This window comes from Puma concolor, chromosome B4, assembly GCF_028749965.1.
Source record: "Puma concolor isolate L17-30 chromosome B4, mPumCon1.1.hap2, whole genome shotgun sequence".
Classification (NCBI taxonomy): Eukaryota; Metazoa; Chordata; class Mammalia; order Carnivora; family Felidae; genus Puma; species Puma concolor.
In genome coordinates this window covers 105,472,662-105,493,218 of record NC_141673.1, presented here as the reverse complement: position 1 = coordinate 105,493,218, position 20,557 = coordinate 105,472,662, and the positions used below count along the sequence as shown (strand labels likewise).

Genomic DNA, 20,557 nt, shown 5'->3' with positions numbered 1-20,557 from the left:
TAGTGTAACTGATGACATAAAGGAGATGCTAGTCACAAGAATCTTTCCTGGGTTGGGACACCCACTTGAGAAGGGAAAAAGAATGTAGGTGGCACCAAAACAAGAGGGTTCTGAGAAGGCTTTGGTGGCATCCATATGACATTAGACCAATAAAAATACAAGGACTCAGGCCATGAATGGGGGTTATTCCACACATGAGAAAAAGACAGGATTTGAGCATGGCAAATGAAAGTCTTTGAGAAATTGAGGGAATAGCAGTTGCTCAGAGGAATACTACATGTGCCCAAGACCAGAATGACCTGTGTGTTGGGACTGAACATCACATCAGAGAGTGTCACCTATGTGGGAAGCTGACTTGTGCTTGGAGGGATGATAGGGGCCCGGAGAGCATGGCATATATATGACTCCCCTGGAGTTCTAGTGACCACTCCATCCTATCATAGCTGCTATCAAAGCTGATTTCATAAAATGTAGATACTTTAATGTCAATACTTTGCTCAAAACCCATCAGTGACTTCCCAATACTCCTGAGATGAGGTCCACCAGCATGGACTTAGAAGCACTTGTGATCTTACTACAACCTCCCCTTCCAGCCACATTTCCACCAAGTGATCCACCCACTCTGTGCACACTGAAATTCTCCCCAAATCTGCCAAGCCCTATCAGACCACTATGTCTCTCAATAACCTTCTTCTGCCTTGAGATGTCTTCTCTCCATGATCCTAATCTCCCACCCCCATTTTCTCTGCTTTGTCAACTCTTTCAGGACGCACTCATTGCCCCTGGGAAGAATCAGTCCCACCCTCCAATGTGCTCTCATAATTCTTGGCACTCGCCTCTATTTCAGCAATGACCACTTTGTGTTCTAATTATTCATTGATGTGTCTCTCTCTATTAGACTATGCCATGTACACCTTTTTATCACCAGTGCAATCACAGCAGGCTGGCTCATAATACATGTTTAATAAATGTTAAATGAAAAGATAGATGGCTGGACAGGTCGATGGATGGACATCATTTAATCTCTACTACTTTCCCAAGGGCAGAGATACTGAGGTAGGGTCAGTGATGCACCACCCAGACTCTCCTTCAAGGAATGACTTGTTGCCCAGCTCTGGGAGACTGCCCTCTGCTGTCAGCCCCTTCAGCTCCTTCAGGGAGTGTCTCAAAGGCAGTGTCTCCTTGGCCCAAAGTCACGTCCTTCCCAGAGATGTCGGAATCCAGTGACTGATTGAGGCAGGGATATAAAGGCTCAGCCATTGTTACTTAACATGGGGCAAGTTGGTAGGTCATTCTCCCTCCAGAGCTCACCTGGGACTGGCTGAGGATTTTGTTGGACTTCTGTCACTTGGATTTTTCTTTTGCCCCATGCTATGTTCCTGCCCTCCTTTCCGTGTGTGTTGATCCCAAGCACATCCTCTAGGAAACATTCAGCACCCTCAACTCAGAGTCTGCTTCCCAGAGAACCAAATCAGTGACATAACCAGCTTTTCTTTCTTCTTCCTTCTTCTCTAGACAGCAAAGATTACCTGGGTCTGCCTGCCCACACACCTGTAGAACCTTTCTTGTTTCCCAACACCTTTGAAACACCTTGAAAGAGCTCTGGGCTCTCTTTCCAGAAAAATGCACATGATTTCATACATGCCAAATTTTACCTTCACATTCTGAGGCCTTAGAGACTCCATAGACCCAGGCTAAAAACACTATTCTGGAGAGATGATCACAGATTATCTGCCATATGCTGAAGACTGTGCCAAGGGCCATAGGCAGCTCTGGTCGTACAAAGTGTTTGGCTACAACCCACCTGGGAGCTTTCAGACACTGTTTACTGTTATCCTAGCACCGACGGCATCCTTGTTCACAAGTAAGAGAGCTTGAGTGGAGTGAGGCCCCTGGTTCTGCAACTTGTTCGTTAGCTGACTTGGGCAAAATACCTAACTTTTCTGTACCTCAGTTTGCTCATTTGCAAAGTGGGGATGTGAATATCTCCTTTCAAAGAGAGTGAGAAAGGTAAAATTAATTCATAGATAGGCTGGTATGCTGGCCACAATGGGAAATATGGCCTCTTTTTTTTTAAGTTTATTTATTTATTTGGGGGGGGGAGTGCACCCATGAGTGGGGGAGGGGTAGAGAGAGAGAGGGAGAGAGAATCCCAAGCAGGCTCTGTGCTGTCAGCACACAGCCGGATTCAGGGCTCAGTCTCAGCAACCATGAGATCGTGACTTGAGCCAAAATCAAGAATTGGACGCTTAGCTGACTGAGCCACCCAAGTATCCTGGAAATACAGTCTTTCTATGCACCTGGCAGGACCCTGTGCTCACACAGCCTCTGCCAGGGAGCTGACTCAGGTCAGTGAGTGTCCTCCCTGGGCTCCCAGGCAAGGCCATGTCGCCCCCTGCCAGGAGCTGGAAGGATGGAGGTAACTGGAGAACTGTGCAAGAGCCAGGAGAGGGCACTTAGGTCCATGCTGCCCTACTGGAGGCTGGCTTGAGTGATGGCCTTTGGCATGAAGGTGGAGAAAGGAATGAGGAGACACCTAGAGGCCCACCTCCTGAGGGGCTTGTTGGTGTTGGTGCTGGTGGGTGGCCGAGGGAGGCTGTTTTCCCATCTGTGCAAGGCTAAAGCAGTGATTACTAGAGACCTTGCCAGGAGGGTTTGGGGGGGCTAAAAGATTCCTCATGTGGGAAGAACCTCCAGAAGTCCTGTCCAATTGCACTACATTAGCCCAAACTCTGCCAGCCTTTCTTTTTTTTTTTTTTCAAGCTTATTTTTGAGAGAGAGAGAGAGAGAGAGAGAGAGAAAGAGAGTGAGTGGGGGGGGGAGGGGCAGAGAGAGGGAGACAGAGAATCTGAAGCAGGGTCCAGGCTCTGAGCTGTCAGTGCAGAGCCCAATACGGAGCTTGAACCCACAACCTGGCGAGATCATGACCTGAGCCAAAGTCAGATGCTTAACCAACTGATCCACCCAGGTGCCCCTGCCTGCCTTTCTTAAAGTGCTTTTGGGACAAAGAAACTAGGCATTTTGCAGAAAAAAGCTAACAACATGGCTCGCATCTGAAGATTTTTCAGCCTTTACTAAAACACTTCCTTATCTCCCATGTCTGAATCAATAAGGTGATCATAGATGGTCAGAATAAAGGCACCAAGCAAGGAAAGCCAAGCATCCTCTGGGTCCCAGATAGTACTGGGGAAATCTGAGGTGAACAGAGGGCCAGTGCTGGAAACAGAGTCACTCTGTACTCATTCTAAGGACAGGCTAGAAAATGCTACTCCAGGTGGTGGAAGGAACACTGGGCTGTGAGTCAAGGTCCAATCTGGCTTCTGCCCGCAGCATTTGGTATAACCTTGGGCATGCCACTTCTCTCTGGACCTCTGTCTCCTCATCATGAAATGGACAGTCTCTGCAAAATGCTTTGACATCTGGAAGGAAGGAGAGGCTCAGCTTTCTCCATTTCTCCTTTCCTCTCCATGGGCCCCAGGCCCACACTGCACCATCCCTGCCCAGTGGCTGGGCTCTGGCTCCTCTGCCCTCAACACCCAAGGACACAGCATAAGCCTCCCTTTACTTCCCTTACGTCATTTAATCCATGGCAGCACCTGCCCCAGCCCATGGCTCCTTGACCTCCATTATCCAAGCTGGAAGCCAGGTCTCAGAATAGAAACCCCTGGAGGAGGGCAGCTGTGGCTTTCTGGGGTTCATCCACTTGCAGAAACTGCCCTGGATTCATTGACTGTGACAGATGCTTCTCCTTCCCCTCTCCCAAGGGCCCTGAGAGAGTAAGTGATGCTCTCTCTTGTCAGCTCCTTGGAGACTCTGGGCTTTGGTCTCATAGCTGTTCCAAAAAAGTGCTGTCTGGTTTGCTTTGTCTGTAGGGGTTTCCTGTCAAAGGAACCACAGTCCTCTGGACTTGTGCCTTCCCCATATCCAGGCCCACAGTACCGTGGTGCTCACTCAAGGATGGTCACAGAAGCAGCCCAGGCAGACTGTCCCCAGATGTCCAGTGTGGGCATCAGCCTCCCCTACTCAGCCCACCCCACAAGGGAACAGCAGCACCTGGGCACATCAGAACCTGCTGTCCTCCAGGGAAATCTCATCTAGAAGTTTCCTCTGGACACCTCCCTCACAGGCTCCTAAACTGGCCACACTGATTAATGCCATCTTCTTGCCACTGGAATCCTAATATTTTGAGCATTTTATTTTCTCACAAATAGGCATAGATCTGGTAACAAAATCAGGCTCTAAGGACATCCTACCCGCTTTCTGCCCCTTCCCTGACACACAGCACACAATTTCACAAATGCATGTTTCTCTAAGCCCAGACACAGAACTCACTGTACCCCTAAATGCACCTCAGATTTCTTCACCGTTTATGTCTGCTTGTGTTATCGTCCCTAAGAGAAGATGTTTCCCATGCCTGACATCCTCGTGGCACCCAACCCTGCAAGGAAGCTCCAGAAACACTGCCTTTAAAACCATCTCTGGACACACAGCCTAAAGTCGTCACACAGCCAGTGCAGGGAACACTTCGTATTTACAGCCTAGTGAAACTCTGGATTTTATTTCATTTTTTCTCTTATTATGAGCCATTTTACATATGGAAATATGAGTAACATATGTAAAGTGTAAAGAAAAATCTTCACTTGTACCCAGCTCAAGAAATGGCACATTAGAAGCCTTTGACACCTCACATATTCCTTCTCCTCTTCTCAAAGGAATCTTTGTCCTGAATTTGTGTTTATTATTTCCTGCTTTTCCTTGGGGGCAAATTTCCTCCTTGTCCTTACGTAAGTGGCGGTGGCTGCTTTTGCAGCAGCACCAAGCCTGCATAGTGTGCTCACGGGGCAGGTCCGGGAACACTCGAGATCTTGCAGACCCCACACAGGTCAGGAGGCCCCTCTCCAAGGGCAATGGCCTGCAACTCCATGCTGGCAGGACAGAAAAGATGGCAGGGATCTGGCCTCAGCTGAGCTGCACCCATTGTCTCAGCAAGGAAGACTTTTAGTAAAGAAAATGGACTCATTCTTTAAGGACCTATTCCCCCGCCCCACCACCACCACCACCACCATGGTCTGGGTATGTTACCATGGGCCACGGTGACTCTCAGGAGCCACATAAGTGATGCTGGGAGAGGTGTACTCAAGAAAGACATCAGCCCATGAGCCAGCTGGGAGCCAGGTCCAGGATGTGAGTGCTTTGGGGTCCCTGAGAGGAGGGAACACAGGAGGCCACAGGCAATGTTGGCCAGTGCACAGATGGGGACAGCGCTGCAGCAGGTAGGACTCCATGCCAGACAGCCTGGCTTTGCACGCTGGCTCTGCCATCGACTTGCTGTGTGACCTTGGGCAAGTTGCTTAACCTTGTGCCTCGCTTTCTTCTCTATGGGAGAATTAAGGTAGAGAATTAAGGTGTGTAAAATGCTCAGTAAGCCCTATATAATGAACAACTATCTTTTTCCTTTTTAGGATTTCCAACATGCTATTCTGTTCAAACAAGAAAACAAAAAAGCAAAAACCTCATTCCGTTTCTGAATACGAAAAGGTAGGAAGGAAGTGACTTCAGAATAAAGAACAGTCCTTAACTTGAACTATCTTTCTCTCACGTTCTTGTGCGAGAGTTCTTTAAATGGAAAAGTAGTGCTCTTTTCTGCACAGCATAATTTCTGAAGCTCTGAGTTACAGAGGATGCCAAGAGAAGCCTGCCAGGAGGTATAAGGGCTGGGAGGCAGCAGGATATAACGAGTGGGAGATGAAGAACCAGACTGACCATGGTTTAAAATCTAACAACTCACTTGCTGTGTGGCCTTGGCTAGTTCTCTAACTTTTTGGAGCCTGTTTCCTCTTCTGTTGGGAGAGTTGACAAAACAATGTCCATAAAGCTTCTGGGACCTACTGATGCCCTGTAAATGTAGGTTTCCTTCCTTCATCTGGGCATGTCGCACTTCCTCACCTTCTGGCTCAAGAGCGATGACTCCCTGGAGAGCAAAGACCTCATCTAATCCTTCTTGGGTCCCTCTGAGGGATGGTAATGATCGCAACACACACAGTGCATCCCAGAGGCTGGGCCATGCCCAGCTATTTTGTTTCCTCATGGCTATAAAGTCCCTTTATTCCATCTTCCTCCCGTCCCACTCAGATCGGCCCTACCTCACCCCAGCAGAGCAGATGTTTTTTTGGATCTTGAGCTATTTCCAGGGAAAGACAGTCTCCCAGCTCCTCACAGACTCAGCTTCACCACAAGCCAGGGAAAAGGTCTCCGATGGCCTACAGGTGTCTGTGGCAGTCAGGTGTGTGCTGACCCCAAACAGGAGTCTTGTGACACAAGAGATGGAAATGGCAAATGCCCGGTAGTGTAGGACGCTGCTCTGGCCATCCATCCAGTTTCTACGGAACAAGATTATTGACCTATTTCCTTTCAGTCACCTTCATTATCTTTTGCTTTCCGACTTGAAGTTCTTCCTAATGTCTAGCTTCAGTCATTCTTGCTACCGAAGAAACCTTCACAAGCTCACAAGTATCAGAATGGCTGTGCTATTTTCTACATGTCTGCGGGTTTCACATGTCTCTCCAAACGTGTTTAGGATGAAGGGACAATGCATAGCACACTGGCTTTGGGAAGAAGCCTCAGAGATCCCAGCTTGGGGAACCACCCACCCCTCCAGGCAGGGCAGGGGTCAGTGCCAGGCCATAAACCTTTCCCTGAAAGGGTTCGACCATTTCCTCCTTTTTAAATAAAAAAATTTTTAATCTTTATTTATTTTTGAAAGACAGAGTGTGATCAGGGGAGGAGCAGAGAGACAGGGAGACACAGAATCCGAAGCAGGTTCCAGGCCCTGAGCTGTCAGCACAGAGCTCGACGCGGGGCTCGAACTCACCAACCATGAGATCATGACCTGAGCTGAAGTTGTACACTCAACCGACTGAGCCACCCAGGTGCTCCCATTTCCTCCTCTTAAGAGAACAGACAAACTGTTAGCTGGCAAGAATTTTCTGATAAAATGCCTCTGCTCTTAATCTCATCCTAGCCTGCACTGTGACAGCCTGGTGCTGGGTGAAATCATTTCCTCTCCTGCCCTGATGTCTAAAAAATCTCCTCTCTGGGCCCGTTGGCCCTACTGGATTGGCATTCATCTGGGTCTCTAGTTCCTTTGATCTTTTCCCCAAATTGGTCCCTTAATTCTGAGAGTCTCTCTTTCATTCAGATATTGGGCTCTTTCCAGCAGCCTATGTCCCAGGCTAGGCTTGAATAGAAACATCTGAAAGATGCCTCCTTCTCCGTGCCCATCACCTGCCATCCAAAGGAGGGACTAGACCCTCTTTCTGAAGGGCATGTCTCAATGACTCTGAACAACATTCCAGGTAGTGTGTCCCCTCCTACTTGCCATACCAGGGGCTCTGCCATTAGACCCTCAACTCCTAAAGTAGTCAGCCCATTCTTTCTAAACATTTCCTAGTCATACTTGAGTTTCTAGTCCCCTTCTCTGGGACTCCTGGATATTGATTGATTTCTCCCTCTTTGCTCCTGAAAAATCCAGCTTTCAAATAGTTAGCACTTACTGAGTGGTTCCTATATGCCAAGCACCTTTCCAGGAATCATCTCATTTAACCACCTCAACCACTGTAAGAGGTAACTGCTCCTGTTGTCCCCATTTTACAGGTAAGCAAATTGAGGATGAGAAGGTTTATGTAATTTAACCAAGGTAACAGAGTTTGTAAGTTGCCAAGCCAGGATTTAGACCTGGATTTGAGTTGCTCTGTCTGTGTTCTCTACCGCTCCACATTCTAGTACTTCCTTGAAGTCTTCCTGAATTTATCTGCGAGCCCAGGGTACTATTTTACTACCTTCCCACTTCTCAGATCTTCCTGTCCAACCTAGAAGGGCATCCACAAAACTCATCTGGCGCATCCCTCTGCACTTGGAGAAGAAAAGAGACTCTCATATTTTTAAGTTCGTTATTAATCAGTAATTGTGAGTATCCTGTTCACTGGTATCATTGCTCATTATGAATTAATAAATTCATAGTAATATACAAGTCTCTTATAATGCTGTTTCTGGTGAGCCAGGTCCCCTGAAATCCGAGGACCTCAGGGTCACCTAATCGCTTCTCCAAACCTGCCAACCTGCAGCCTAGACGTGGAACATGGGAACCACGCTGAGATCCTGCCAGTCTGTGTGGGTGGTGGAGCATGGCCGAGGCAGCGCATTCAAACAGTGACAGGCAGGAAGCAGGCTTTAATGCCCCCCGTTTGTTGCAGCCCCTCTCTTTATGCGAGCTTGTTTTGATCTGTCAGCTTCTTCCTTTGGAACCTGAACAAGTTGCTTCTTTCCCCTATTTCCCCAGCTGGAAAACGGACACAGTAATTCTTGCCCCTGTGGCCTTTAACAGGTTTGTGGTGAGGATCAGACGGGTGAACGGTTGGGAAGGAGTTTTACAACCCGGAGCACCCTGTACACATGTTAGTTAAGGTTATGACCAGCTTTCCACCGAAACTTCCTTCATTTTCCATCATTTCTGTCCTTGGAATGAAGGAAGCTGCATGCATGGCAGAAGGGAAGCGGGTATCGGGCTCTTTCCTGGAGCATCCTGGGGGACAAAGTCCAGCGCCCAGGCAGCACAGGCCCTTGGATGCAGAGAGTGGGGTGAGGACCAGGGAAAATGACAGAAGGTGGTTGTGAGAGCCTGGACAACTCAGAGCGAGGCGAGGCTTTCCTCCTTTTGAAAATTCCCTTTTGTGTTTTAACAATCAGTAGAATGGAGAAAGACAGAACCCGTGCACCGGCTCACTTGACGCTTCTCCTTTCTTATGTGTGCTCGCACGAGTTTGGATGTTGCCGTTCCCATCTGCTTCTTGGGTCCACTGTCCCCCATGTTCCTGTCACGCCACTTGCCCTTTGTTTTGCTTTGTAAACGCTCCCGGGTGCTCCTGCTGCCTCGGCCCAAGGCAGAGTGTCTTCTTACAGAATTACTGCCACAGGGACCCTGGGCATTAGACGGTTCACCCCCTTATGTAGTAGCTGGGGAAACTGAGTCATTGAGCTGGTGGTAGAAAGCCCCAGCTCTTCAGGAAGCCTGAGTTCTAGACCCTGTTGGGCACGTCACCAGCTGGGAGAGCTTGGGCAAGGCACCTTCCTCCGGTCCTCAGTCTCCTATCTGTGTGATAAAGAGTGGTGTATCACTTGGGTCCCTTCCATCCAGAAACCCTCCGTTTCAAAAGCAATAGCTCCTGCTAGCTCTTCTGCCTGTCAGGGACAGCATCATATGCCAGTCTTCCTTCACAGACAGCTGTCTTTCCTGGTTTTTGTTTTTGTTTTCTTTTTGTGGTTTTTTAATCATCATACACACACATACACACACACACAAAATCTCTAAGAATCTCCTTCCTTAAGCTGTTCCAAGGCCTCTGTCAAAGGCAGTAGAATCGTTAAGAATGCCTGGTCTGATTAAACCACTTGCTTCAGACTATGATGATCTCCTCTCTTTTGGTTTGATGAAACAGATTTAAAGCCCTTTTTGTCATATATCAGAAACACTCACTGAAATTATAAATTATTGTCATGGTCATGTTATTGGTTGAAAGACAAATGAATGGGTGAAGATGACTTTTCAGAGGAGAAAACAAACCCAAACCAAAAAGGCCTAAGAGTGAGGTTAGAAAAGTCTCTAGGCTTGGGGCGCCTTGGTGGCTCAGTCGGTTGGGTGGCTGACTACAGCTCAGGTTATGATCTCATGGTCTGTGAGTTCGAGCCCTGCGTCGGACTCTGTCCTGAGCGCTCAGAGCCTGAAGCCTGATTCCGATTCTGTGTCTCCCTCTCTCTCTGCCCCTTCCCTGTTTTCTCTCAGTCTCTCTCTCTCTCTCAAAAATAATAAACAATAAAAAAAATTAAAAAAAATAAAAATCTCTAGGCTTGCAAAGAGAGGTTACTCTTTCTGGGAATGAAAAAAAAAAAAGGAATACCCAAAAGACTCAAACAAGAAGTTTCTGGGAAATGAAAAAAAGAATCTCTTTCTCTAAATTGGACAAAACTGTGCATTAATGAACACCAGCGGAACAGAGATAGTTAGATGTTCCTTGTGGTGGCTTTCATTTTGTTGTTCTGGGAGTAGTATACTTAGTTATGTTTATTTCTTTAAATAATAAAGCCTGAAGCTTTTTCTCCCCCTGAAAATATTCTCCCAGTTATTCCTGTCTTCAGCTTGGTTGCTCTGATGTGTTTACCTCCAGGTGCCTAGAGTCCTCAAAGCCTCATTTGTAGGGTGGAGGGCCAGCCTTCACCGTCGCTGACCCACAAACCAGGCTTTCTTTGAGGAGCCCCCTCTAAGTAGCCCCCTTCCTGTGGCAGGAGAAGTAAGAGCCTGCTGTTCACTCCCCCACCATGCTTTCACTTCCTGTGCTTGAGAACACCCCCCCTTCTTTGGTCACCTGACTGGCGGCAGCACCTTCAATAGATTGGTTCAAATCCTAGTTCCGCCCTTTGCCAGGGATATGGCTCTTAGACAAGCCATTCATCAGCTCTGATCCTCACTCTGTCCTCGAACCTGGGACTGAAAGCAGTTCATGAACCTTTGGTGGGAATTAAGTAAGCTAATATCTGTCTAGCACGTAGCAAGTGCTCGCTAGCTGACAGCCAGTGTTCTCTTTCCCTCTCTCATGGGTAAGGGACACAAAATAGAAATATAGACTGAAGAGGAATTCTCTAATCATCTCTCAACACACTGCTGACAGAAAGCTGTCTGTCCTAACTCACAGCTCTTTGAAAGTGGGCCCAAGCCTGGCCTCATTCACATGACACAGCCCCAGCCCAGGCCTGTGGACAGGGAAGTTTGAAAATGCCCTTTGGTGACAACGGAGGTCTCATGAAGAGACTGGTCTTAGAGGATCACTGGGTGGAAAAAATACACGAGGAAATCGGCCTGGGCAAATACTTGACTCCAAACACAAGTTTCACGTTGCAGCTGAGGAAAACTCACTGAACAGAAAGCCAAAAACCATGACAAGACAAAGCTTTCCTAATACTCTCTGGAACTGGGGGTATGGGTGTGGGGGCCATCCCCTAGCAGGGTATCAAAGTATTCTGACATCTATTTTGTCCTTTGTGCCTCCTGAGTCTGGCAGGGAAGACACAGATGGGACAAAAAGCATGGACATGAAGGGACAGGCCACATGGTTGGTCAGGGAACAGGTTTCTCTAGCTCCAGGACCAAATTCTTCTGCCATTGCCTGTGGTTATCCTCAGGTGTAAAGCCCAGCCATAAAAGCAGATTCTGCCGTAACTACACAGAAATCCTCAGGACACTGGTGAGCAAACCTAACCTGCTCAGAAAGCCCAAATAAGAAGGAGCAGCCCCGCCCCTCCCCCTGCTGTTTGCCACTTGAGTCCAGGTTTGCTGTGTCCTGGGCCAGACTGATGTCCTCAATCCTCAGGAATCCCACCTGGGCCCCACAATCAGATGATCCATTCCAGGGCAGGTCATCATGGGAACTGTCAGAACACTGTGTTAGGTCACATGATCCCAACTCTTGCCAAGGCCTTTGGGAACTACCCGCGGGACGCTGAGGAGACCAGACAACTTCCCCTTGGCCTTGCCTGCTGCCCAGTGCCTTCCTGTTGTGCCGAGGCAGAGACCCCAGAGCCTAGGGGCTGGGCAGCTTAGGTGGGCCGACCCTCCAGCCCCACTCAGGCCTAGAAGGGAAGCATGTCTTCTCTGTGCTTCTCTAGGGAAGAGGGGACAGAGTTCCGCAGTCCCAGAATGAGCCCCTACCCTCTCCACTGTGGGTGGGGCAGGATTCCCGGCAGCCTCGGAGCCAGAGCTGGGGATGTGACTGATGGAGCTGGCGCGTGATGCCGAGGCTCCCTAGCCCAGCTGTTTGAAGACTAAACTGTATTGATTGAGAATTTAATTGCTCTGTAATCGCTGAGTAAACACTGGCTGGTCCATTGATCATGCCCCAGGCCAGCTGGGGAGAGCCAAGAGGCGGGATAGAGGCGCCAGCGATGCGAACGAAGGGCTCTCCCAGACAGCATCCTTGGAAGGAAATCCCTTCCTCAAGAATATAGTAGGGAGTGCAGCCTCCAGCAGAGCTCACGGCCACCTACCGCCCAGTCTGCGGGCTGGTTAGCAGGTGCAGACCAGCGCCAGGAAAGGATGGGGGCTTCAGAGGGGCTGCTTAGGGCGGGAGGTTCTCTCTGGACACCATATACTAAGTGGGAAGTGCAGGCTACAAAATCTTTTTTTTTTTTTTATGGGGGGTAAATGTAAAATACAGTGCTTAGAAAAATAAAACCCTGGAAGTTTGCACCCTAATATATTGACAGTGGTTAATTCTATATAACTGAATTCAATTATTTTCTTCTTTATATTTCTGTATTTTCCACATTTCCAACAACTAGCAAGTATAACTTATAATCAGAGAAAATAGATGTTATTTAAGATCAAAAGAAATGCCTAGAAGGGTTTCTCCTGTGCTCTGGAAGAAAGAAAGAAAGAAAGAAAGAAAGAAAGAAAGAAAGAAAGAAAGAAAGGGAAAAAACCCTAGCAGCAGCTCTGTGGAAAGTGGTTGCATTTTGGAGTTAGACCTGAGTTCACCTTCCAGTTCCAGAACTGATTAGCAAGGTCCCTCTGTCAAGACACGGGACTTCTCTCCACCTCAGATTCCTTATCTAAAACTTCAAATAACAGCTATCTCACAGAATTGAGATAAAATACTCAGAGTGCTTAGTGCAACATACCTGGCATGTTCAAGAAATATTAGTGTCTCTTCCATCCTGGAGGAAGGCTGGGCAGGTAGGACCGAATAACAGGGGTGAGTCATTGAGTTCACTGGGGCCGAGAGTACCTTCTTCCCCAGGGCTCCCCAGGGGAGGGAGTTGTTCTGTTTCCTCCCTATGCTTCCCTTAGCTGAGCCGCCACCCCACCCTTACAAGCCTCCTCTCATTACACTAATAGAAGGCAATCTTCCTCCACTCGGCCCCATTGCCACCCACAGAGACAAATGGGCTGCCATTCTGTTGGATGCTGCATGGTGGCTGGCCAGTTCCAGGGTCATTGTCAGGGAGAGCATGAGAGGGAGGAGAGGGATGGGACTGGAAGTAGGGCTGCAATTACTAGCCTATTCAGCTCCCTAGAATAAAGCCCTTGTCATTAGCTAGCAGCAAGAGGAGGTAGGGAAGGCGGAAGAAAGAGCCTGGCACACACTTACTGCACCCAGCTCTGGGTTCCACGCCGCCCCCCACCCAGCTCTCACCTGAGGGCCTAAGTGCCCTGGTAAGCACAGAGGGTTTGCCTGGGCGGGGGGTGGGGGGGGGTGGGGGGGGTGTGTGTGTGTGTGTGAACCCAGGCCCATTCCCTGGTGGTCTCACCATCCCCTCAGAGGCCTCTGCCAGCCCCATAACTATTCCATTGCCCCCCAGTCCCTGATGCCACCCCTTGGCTCCTTTCTTACAGAAACCCAGCTTTCAGACTTGCTCAACTTTGGGTGTTCCCACCTCCTGGGGTATCACTCCCTGGCAGGCTCCACATCCCAAGGTAGAGTTTCTCCTGACCCCATCCCTCAAGGCTTCTCTTCAGGTGGCTGGGGCAGGTTGTCCTAGCAACACCCACCCCCCAACCCAGGGCTGGGGCTTATCTGTCTCTTGGGGAGGGGTGAGGGTTTCTCCTGGCCCCTTAGTCTCTCCTCTGGGCTGAGGGTTTGCCTCGGGCTGTGGCAGCTCCTCTCCACTGGTCTGACCAATGGGGCTGTGGGTGATCAGCTGCCGTGAGGCCCCCATGGGATTCGTCCAGAGTTCTTAAGAAAGGGATTCTTGCTAAGTCCCACAGCTTGGAGTGGGGCAGGGAGAGGACAGACCCCTCAAGTTGGGCTGATCTTGATCACCACTGGCTTCAGCTGGGGTGCAGAGGAAGAATGTCAGGGAGCCAGCTCTGAGGTCACACACCAAAGGTCCCAGTGACCCTGAGACCTGATCAATTGGTTTAGATTTCTTATTGGGGTCTCCTGTGCAGACCAATGGGCTTATCCCCAGAAGATTCAGAGGCTGATTGGGCTGGAGCCTGGCTGAGCTGGTGGGAAGCCAGACTGACAAGAGCCTAGCTTGTCTCAGAGCCCTGCAACCCAGCCCAGGATCTCCCAGGGTGGCCCAGAGGGCTTTGTGACCCACCAACCCTGCGCTAGCCCTCAGCCCAATCTCTGACTTTGGCAGGTTCTCACAGAGAAATTCCTGGGGAGGTGTGGGCTATGCTCTGTGGAGGTGGGGCACCTGGTTAAAGGAAAGTGATAAGGGGGTGTAAAGGGGTCACAGATAGGGTTAGGAGCAAGGATGTGGGGGTCTAATGGGAGAAAACGTTCTTAGGATGCAATCCCCCCAGGAAGCCAGGAACAGACAGACTGACTGACACATACATTGTTGGACTGTCAGAAAATATCCAGAGGGCCTCCTCCCAGAGAAGCCAAGAAACTGACATCAGAAATAGACAGACGGACAGAGAGGCAGAAATACACTCTAGGAAACTACAAATGAAACAGAACAACTTGGAATAATTGGGAACAGAGGCAGACAACAGCTGAAGGTCTGGACCAACTGGGCGTAAGTCTCCCTGTCCCACCCAGAGGGGAGGGCTGCAGGAGGGTAGTCCCTCTATAACCGAACATCCCCCTACCCTCCCTCCCAGAGCACCTCTGTCCCCCACCTTGGCACCTGCCTTTTCAAGGGAAAACTAAGATAATAGATTTCCTACCCTCCCACCCCAAATCTTGAGAAAGAGCCCTATTCCCTTGGCAGCCATGATGGGGGAGCACCCCTCCCCTGCCCCACATACACTTGTCACTCTCTCCCACATGGCACACCAGCCCCTCCCATCCCTTCCCACCAGGGTTCAGGGCCACAGGGCAGGTGGGCAGGCAGAGGGGTGTGGGCATGAGAAGGAATAAGAGGGCTGAGAAGTGAGAGAAAGGATGACCATGGAAAATCCAAGGAAGGATTCCTGTTGCCACACCCCTAGGACTGAGCTTGAGGGCACCCTGTCATCCATCTTCACCGATGCCTTGTGCTTGGGTAGTAGCAATTAAATGCTTATTGAATGGAGCTGGATTGACAGGGTGGGAGGCAGACTAGACAGCCCTTCTCCCCGCCTGCCAAGGAGGAGATTTTTAGGAAGAAGACTCAGCTGTGTGTCTGAACAGTGACAGCCCATTGGAAGGAACCAGGACCCTCTGTCTCTTTCCTCGAAGATCATCCTGATGCCACTCCACTCTCTGTCCTCTTTTCTCTTCTCTCCTGCCCTCACATTCTCCCATTTCTGTCTACTTCCAGTTTCCAGGTGAGCCATTTCCAATTTGGAAATTGGAAACTAGATGGGGAGGTCCTCCAGAACTCAAGTGGCCTTACTTGTTCTTATGTCCCCGGGCACAGAACTTGACCCACAGACCACCCAGGGCATGGACACAGTGCTCCGTCCCTCTCTTTGCCTTCCATGATCCTACCTGGTCACCCTCGGAACAAGCACACCTCCCTCAGCCCTGGACTGAAGGATCCCAAAGTGCCACTTGCTTTGGCCTGACTCTGACACCTCAGAGTCCTGCCTACACCCCGGCCCTGACTTCCCTTTAAGGGAACATGAGTAGTGATGCCTTTCAGGGGTGATTTTGTGTCTTTGTGTCAATAGCTACCATCTCTGATGCCTACCTAGTGCTCTCCAAGGAATAAAGGAGGAAAGATCATGGAATCACTCAGTCTCAAACAAGGAAATGGTGAGCGGTAGGAGTGACATGCCTTCAGGGCAAGTCTGGGTGCTGGTACTTTCTGGCCACGTGATTATAGGCAGGGCCCTTGAGTGCTCTGAAACGTACTCTGCTCTCAAATAAGACAGGGACGAGAAAGCCTGGTCTAACCTCACTGAGCAGCTGAAAGACCCAATGAGATTATGCGTCAGTGTTACTTTCCTGACAGACCACCCTCTTGGGAAATTGAGGCCCAGGGGAGCTGAGCAACTTGCCCAAGTTCATCCCAACAACAGGAGACTGTAGATGAGGCCAAGTTCAGGCCAGAATCCAAGTATCTTGACTCCCAGTGACATAAGAAACAAGTAAAAAAAGAGAGAAATGTGCAGAACTAAGAAGAATTGGTGGAAAGAGAACAAAGCGTGACCAAGGCCCCGGGATGTAGACACAGGAGAGGAATTTGATGTGGGCCAGAAGGGGAGAGGTGAAGCAGAGAGACAGGTGAAGGTGGAAGACAGACAGAAGCACAGAAGTGCAAGGAGGAGGGGCCACAAAATGGGAGGTGGAGGGGAGAGGGACTGAGTTCAGCTACTCAGACTGACTCTCATTTCTCCTACCCTAGCTGAGGAAATGATCTGCGTGGTGCAGAATTATTTACCTATGCTTATGTTCCAGGGGAGTCTAGAGCTTAAGAAACCCAAAGAACTCTCTGAGCACCTGTTCAGGCGGCTGTTAGGTGTTAGTCCCACAATGTAAGACATCTGCAGCAAACAGCTGAGGAGAAGAGGGGCCACATTGTGGGAAGCAGGCGGTGCCCGCAGCCTTGCAGCGTTTCTGTATCCATTCAGCACTTTGTTACTCACCGCCCTTCCCGTGCAGGCTTTGCAAACGTGATGATAATTCCTCACAGAAACTTAGAGGTGGAGGTACTCCACGTTAAAAGGAAAAGTTTATAGGACACGTAAAAGCTAAACAAATAGGTTTTGTGATGACGATGACTACTCCCTGCGGAAGACAGCTATGTTGTTGGCATTATTGGAGAGACCCCAAATATGTGCTGTAAAATTCACATTTTCTGTCTGATTAGATTGGCATGCTGGGCCCGTTCCATCAAATATATGTATATATATTTAAGTTTTATTACCCTAAGATGTCATCAGTGACTAGGAAGTGATCTGATATTTTGCTAGTTAAAATAGTTAAATTAATTTAAAATTCTTTAATTAAAAAAATTAATAAACGAGAAAGGGACTATGACTAACCCACGACAAGATGAAGCGGGCCTGGGACAGTGACACCAACCCCTGACTCAACATTCTCCCCCTTCCTTCCCAGGTCAACAGCTAACTCAGTGAAAAGCCTGACAATTAAAACTCAGTCATCTTGGCTCTTTTATGGGAGGAGAAAGATTAGAAAGAAAAGAATAAATCTTTGCTACCATAGAAAAGGCAGGCAAAACCCTGGACTGAGCACCTGCTTAGTGCCAGACACCCTACCACGTGATTATATATTCTGTGTATAATCCAACTAACTTCCCTTGATTTCTAAAAAGATGATATTTTATGTAGGCTCTTTAGGGGAAGGAGCCTAAGTTTGGCATTTGAATATTAGGGTATAATGGCCTCCAGAGTTGGGAATGGCTCATCTGGGGACCAGAGGAAGGCAAGAGCAATAGAAGGCATGAGGCAGGAGGTAAAAACAGACAGACAGACAAAAACACAGGACTCAGAGGAAGAGGCCGAATGGCGCTGTGCAGTGTGCTTTGCTTCGAGGGGAAGGACAGTGGGGGTGGGGAAGGGAGGACGGCCACCAATGCATTCCCACCTTTGGGAGGCCAAGTCGGAGCAGGCGGGCTTCTGCTCGGCGTCAGCGGCTGGGCAGCAGAACTGGTGCAGCACGGTCTCATTCCTGAGGGCAGAGCAAGAGGGAGAAGGTCAGGGGCGGCCTTGACACATTGGGCCCAGCTGGCACTGACACATCCCCCACCACCTGACCCGAGAACCCTTCAACCTGTGTTAACATTACTCCAGGGAGGAGCTTCTGGCTCTTCTCCAACACGCAATAGGCCCAGTTCAAACACCACCTCCTGCTTGCAGTCCCCGGACCTCCCATCAACCACCTCCTCCTCCTCCTTCTGAGCACCCCCCACCCCCGGCTCTGTCCTCTGCATAGGATGTACCATTTATTCAGCCCTCCCGTTTATCATTACAGTTCTTTATGACCCCGTTCCCTACTATGATCTGGCAAGGCCAAACTAGGTCTATTCACCCATCATGCACAGAACTGTATGCAGGGAATGTGTTTAAGCTGATCGCATGTGAAGGTAGAAAGCACTCATACAGAGATTTTAGGGTTGCTGGCTGAAAATCCAAGGCACGGTGCTTGATGAGGGATTTGTTTGATGCAAATGAAAACGCTAACCCGGAGGTGGAGATAGAAATTCTAGTGCCAACTCTACAGCTAGCCAGATGTGTGATACCTCATCACCTTTTCCAGGCCGCAATTTGTTTACTAATGAAGTAAATGAGTTGAACCAGAGAAGTGGTTCTCAACCCTAGCTGCTTATTAGAATCACCAGGAGCTTTATTTTTTTTTTTTAACGTTTATTTATTTTTGGGACAGAGAGAGACAGAGCATGAATGGGGGAGGGGCAGAGAGAGAGGGAGACACAGAATCGGAAGCAGGCTCCAGGCTCTGAGCCATCAGCCCAGAGCCTGACGCGGGGCTCGAACTCACGGACCGTGAGATCGTAACCTGAGCCGAAGTCGGACGCTCAACCGACTGAGCCACCCAGGCGCCCCTCACCAGGAGCTTTAAAAACCATCAATGCCTGGGCCCTAACCCCCAGGGACTGATTCACTTGGTCTGGACTTTTATAAGGTCCAGGACTTTTTATAAGGACTTTTTATAAGGTCCCAGGTGATTCAAAAGGTAGTCAGAATTGAGAGCCATTAGACTAGATGATTTTCAAGGTGACTTCCATCTCTAAAACTCTGTGATTCTAATATCTACTTTGAGCCACCTTGGGATTTAACAGTAAAATTAATTTTGGATGAAGGTATGCTGACATGTGGTCTTCTCTCCCTTAGCAAGCATTCACCATCATGGAGTCAGAGAATGACAGACCTGGGAGGGCCCCCAAAGATTTCCCAAAAGACGTTTTGAAAACTTCCTTTAGCCTCAGAACACTTTGTCCAAACCCAATCTTTCCTGGAAGCCCATTTTGTAAAACAACGAAGGTGGTCCCTCTATGGTCAGGGAATTGGAGGTCTATGCCTCCTTGATCTGCTGGTCCCAGTCTTGGTAGCCACCTCCCATGTGTCTCTTGGGGGCCCCAGGATTATAAGAGCATAGATTAGAAACTGCTGTGTTTGGGGTGCCTAATGGTTAAGCATCTGACTACAGCTCAGGTCATGATCTCATGGTTTGTGAGTTCGAGTCCCACCTTGGGTGAACACAAGCCCAGCTTTAGGTGAACAGAGCCCAGCTTCAAGTAAGCTGGAGCCCCACTTCAGGTGAACATGAGTCTCACTTTGGGTAAAATATGAACCCCGCTTTGGGTAAGCCCAGCTTCTCTCTCCCTCTCTCTCTGCCCCTCATGGGATCCTCTCTCTCTCTCTCTGCCCCTTGCTCACTTGCTGTCACTTGTGCCCTCTCTCTCTCTCTCTCTCTCTCTCTCTCTAAGAAAGAAAGAAAGAAAGAAAGAAAGAAAGAAAGAAAGAAACTGCTGAGTTTATCTCTTCTCATGGAAGAAAATAATGTTGGAGCCTACCTTAATCTGACAAAAATAATTCCGGAAAGATTTCATGCTTAAGTGAGAAAACATAAAACAAGAGAAGATTTACAAGGAAACTTAGGAATACAGTTTATGTGTTGCGGAGACTTCAAAACAAAACAGGAAATTGAAACGCCATTAAGAAAAAGAAACATATCTGACTACATACAATGAAAACATCTTGTATGGAAAAAGATACTCTCATAAGCCAAACAACAAATGATAGAGTGGGAAAGTATATCTGCAACACATATGACAGAAGGCCATATCCTTCTGACAGAAGGCCTTCATATCCTACATTGAGATCCCACAAATTCATAATGCAAAGACAGACCCAGTAGAAAAAATGGGCAAAGATTAGGAATCCCAGTTGACAGAAGAGGAAATCCAAAGCGCTGGTAAATAGATGGAAAGATGCTCTACCTTACTAGTCAATAGGGAAGTGCAAATTAAAGCAGCACTGAGATGCCATTTGCCAACCACCATACTGGCAAACATTCAAAAGACTAGTTACAATAAGTGCTGGTGTGAATGTGGGGAGAAACATGCCCTTGTCTCCCACCTGTGTGGTTGTGAAGTTTTACAGCTGTTTTGGAAATTAAAAAGAACTCATGTCGGATACAAAATCAACGTACAGAAGTCAGTTGCATTCTTATACACTAACAATGAAGCAACAGAAAGACAAATAAAGAAACTGATCCCATTCACAATTGCACCAAGAAGCATAAAATACCTAGGAATAAAATACCTAGGAATACCTAGGAAGCATAAAATACCTAGGAAAATACCTAACCAAAGATGTAACAGATCTGTATGCTGAAAACTATAGAAAGCTTTTGAAGGTAATTGAAGAAGACATAAAGAAATGGAAAGACATTCCCTGCTTATGGATTGGAAGAATAAATATTGTCAAAATATCAATACTACCCAAAGCTATCTACACATTCAATGCAATCCCAATCAAAATTGCACCAGCATTCTTCTTGAAGCTAGAACAAGCAATCCTAAAATTCATATGGAACCACAAAAGGCCCCGAATAGCCAAAGTAATTTTGAAGAAGAAGACCAAAGC

General features: G+C 48.4%; 1 protein-coding gene across 10 annotated transcripts in view; it reads right to left on the bottom strand.

Annotated features, from left to right (window-relative positions):
- Window positions 1–20,557, bottom strand: part of IQSEC3 (IQ motif and Sec7 domain ArfGEF 3) — a 108,841-nt gene that overhangs the window by 56,947 nt on the left and 31,337 nt on the right. For all 10 annotated transcript variants that reach the window (XM_025930352.2, XM_086714349.1, XM_086714345.1 and 7 more), the window contains one exon: window positions 17,535–17,618. In XM_025930352.2, the coding sequence (XP_025786137.2) occupies window positions 17,535–17,618 (84 nt within the window). The remainder of the gene's footprint in view (window positions 1–17,534; window positions 17,619–20,557) is intronic.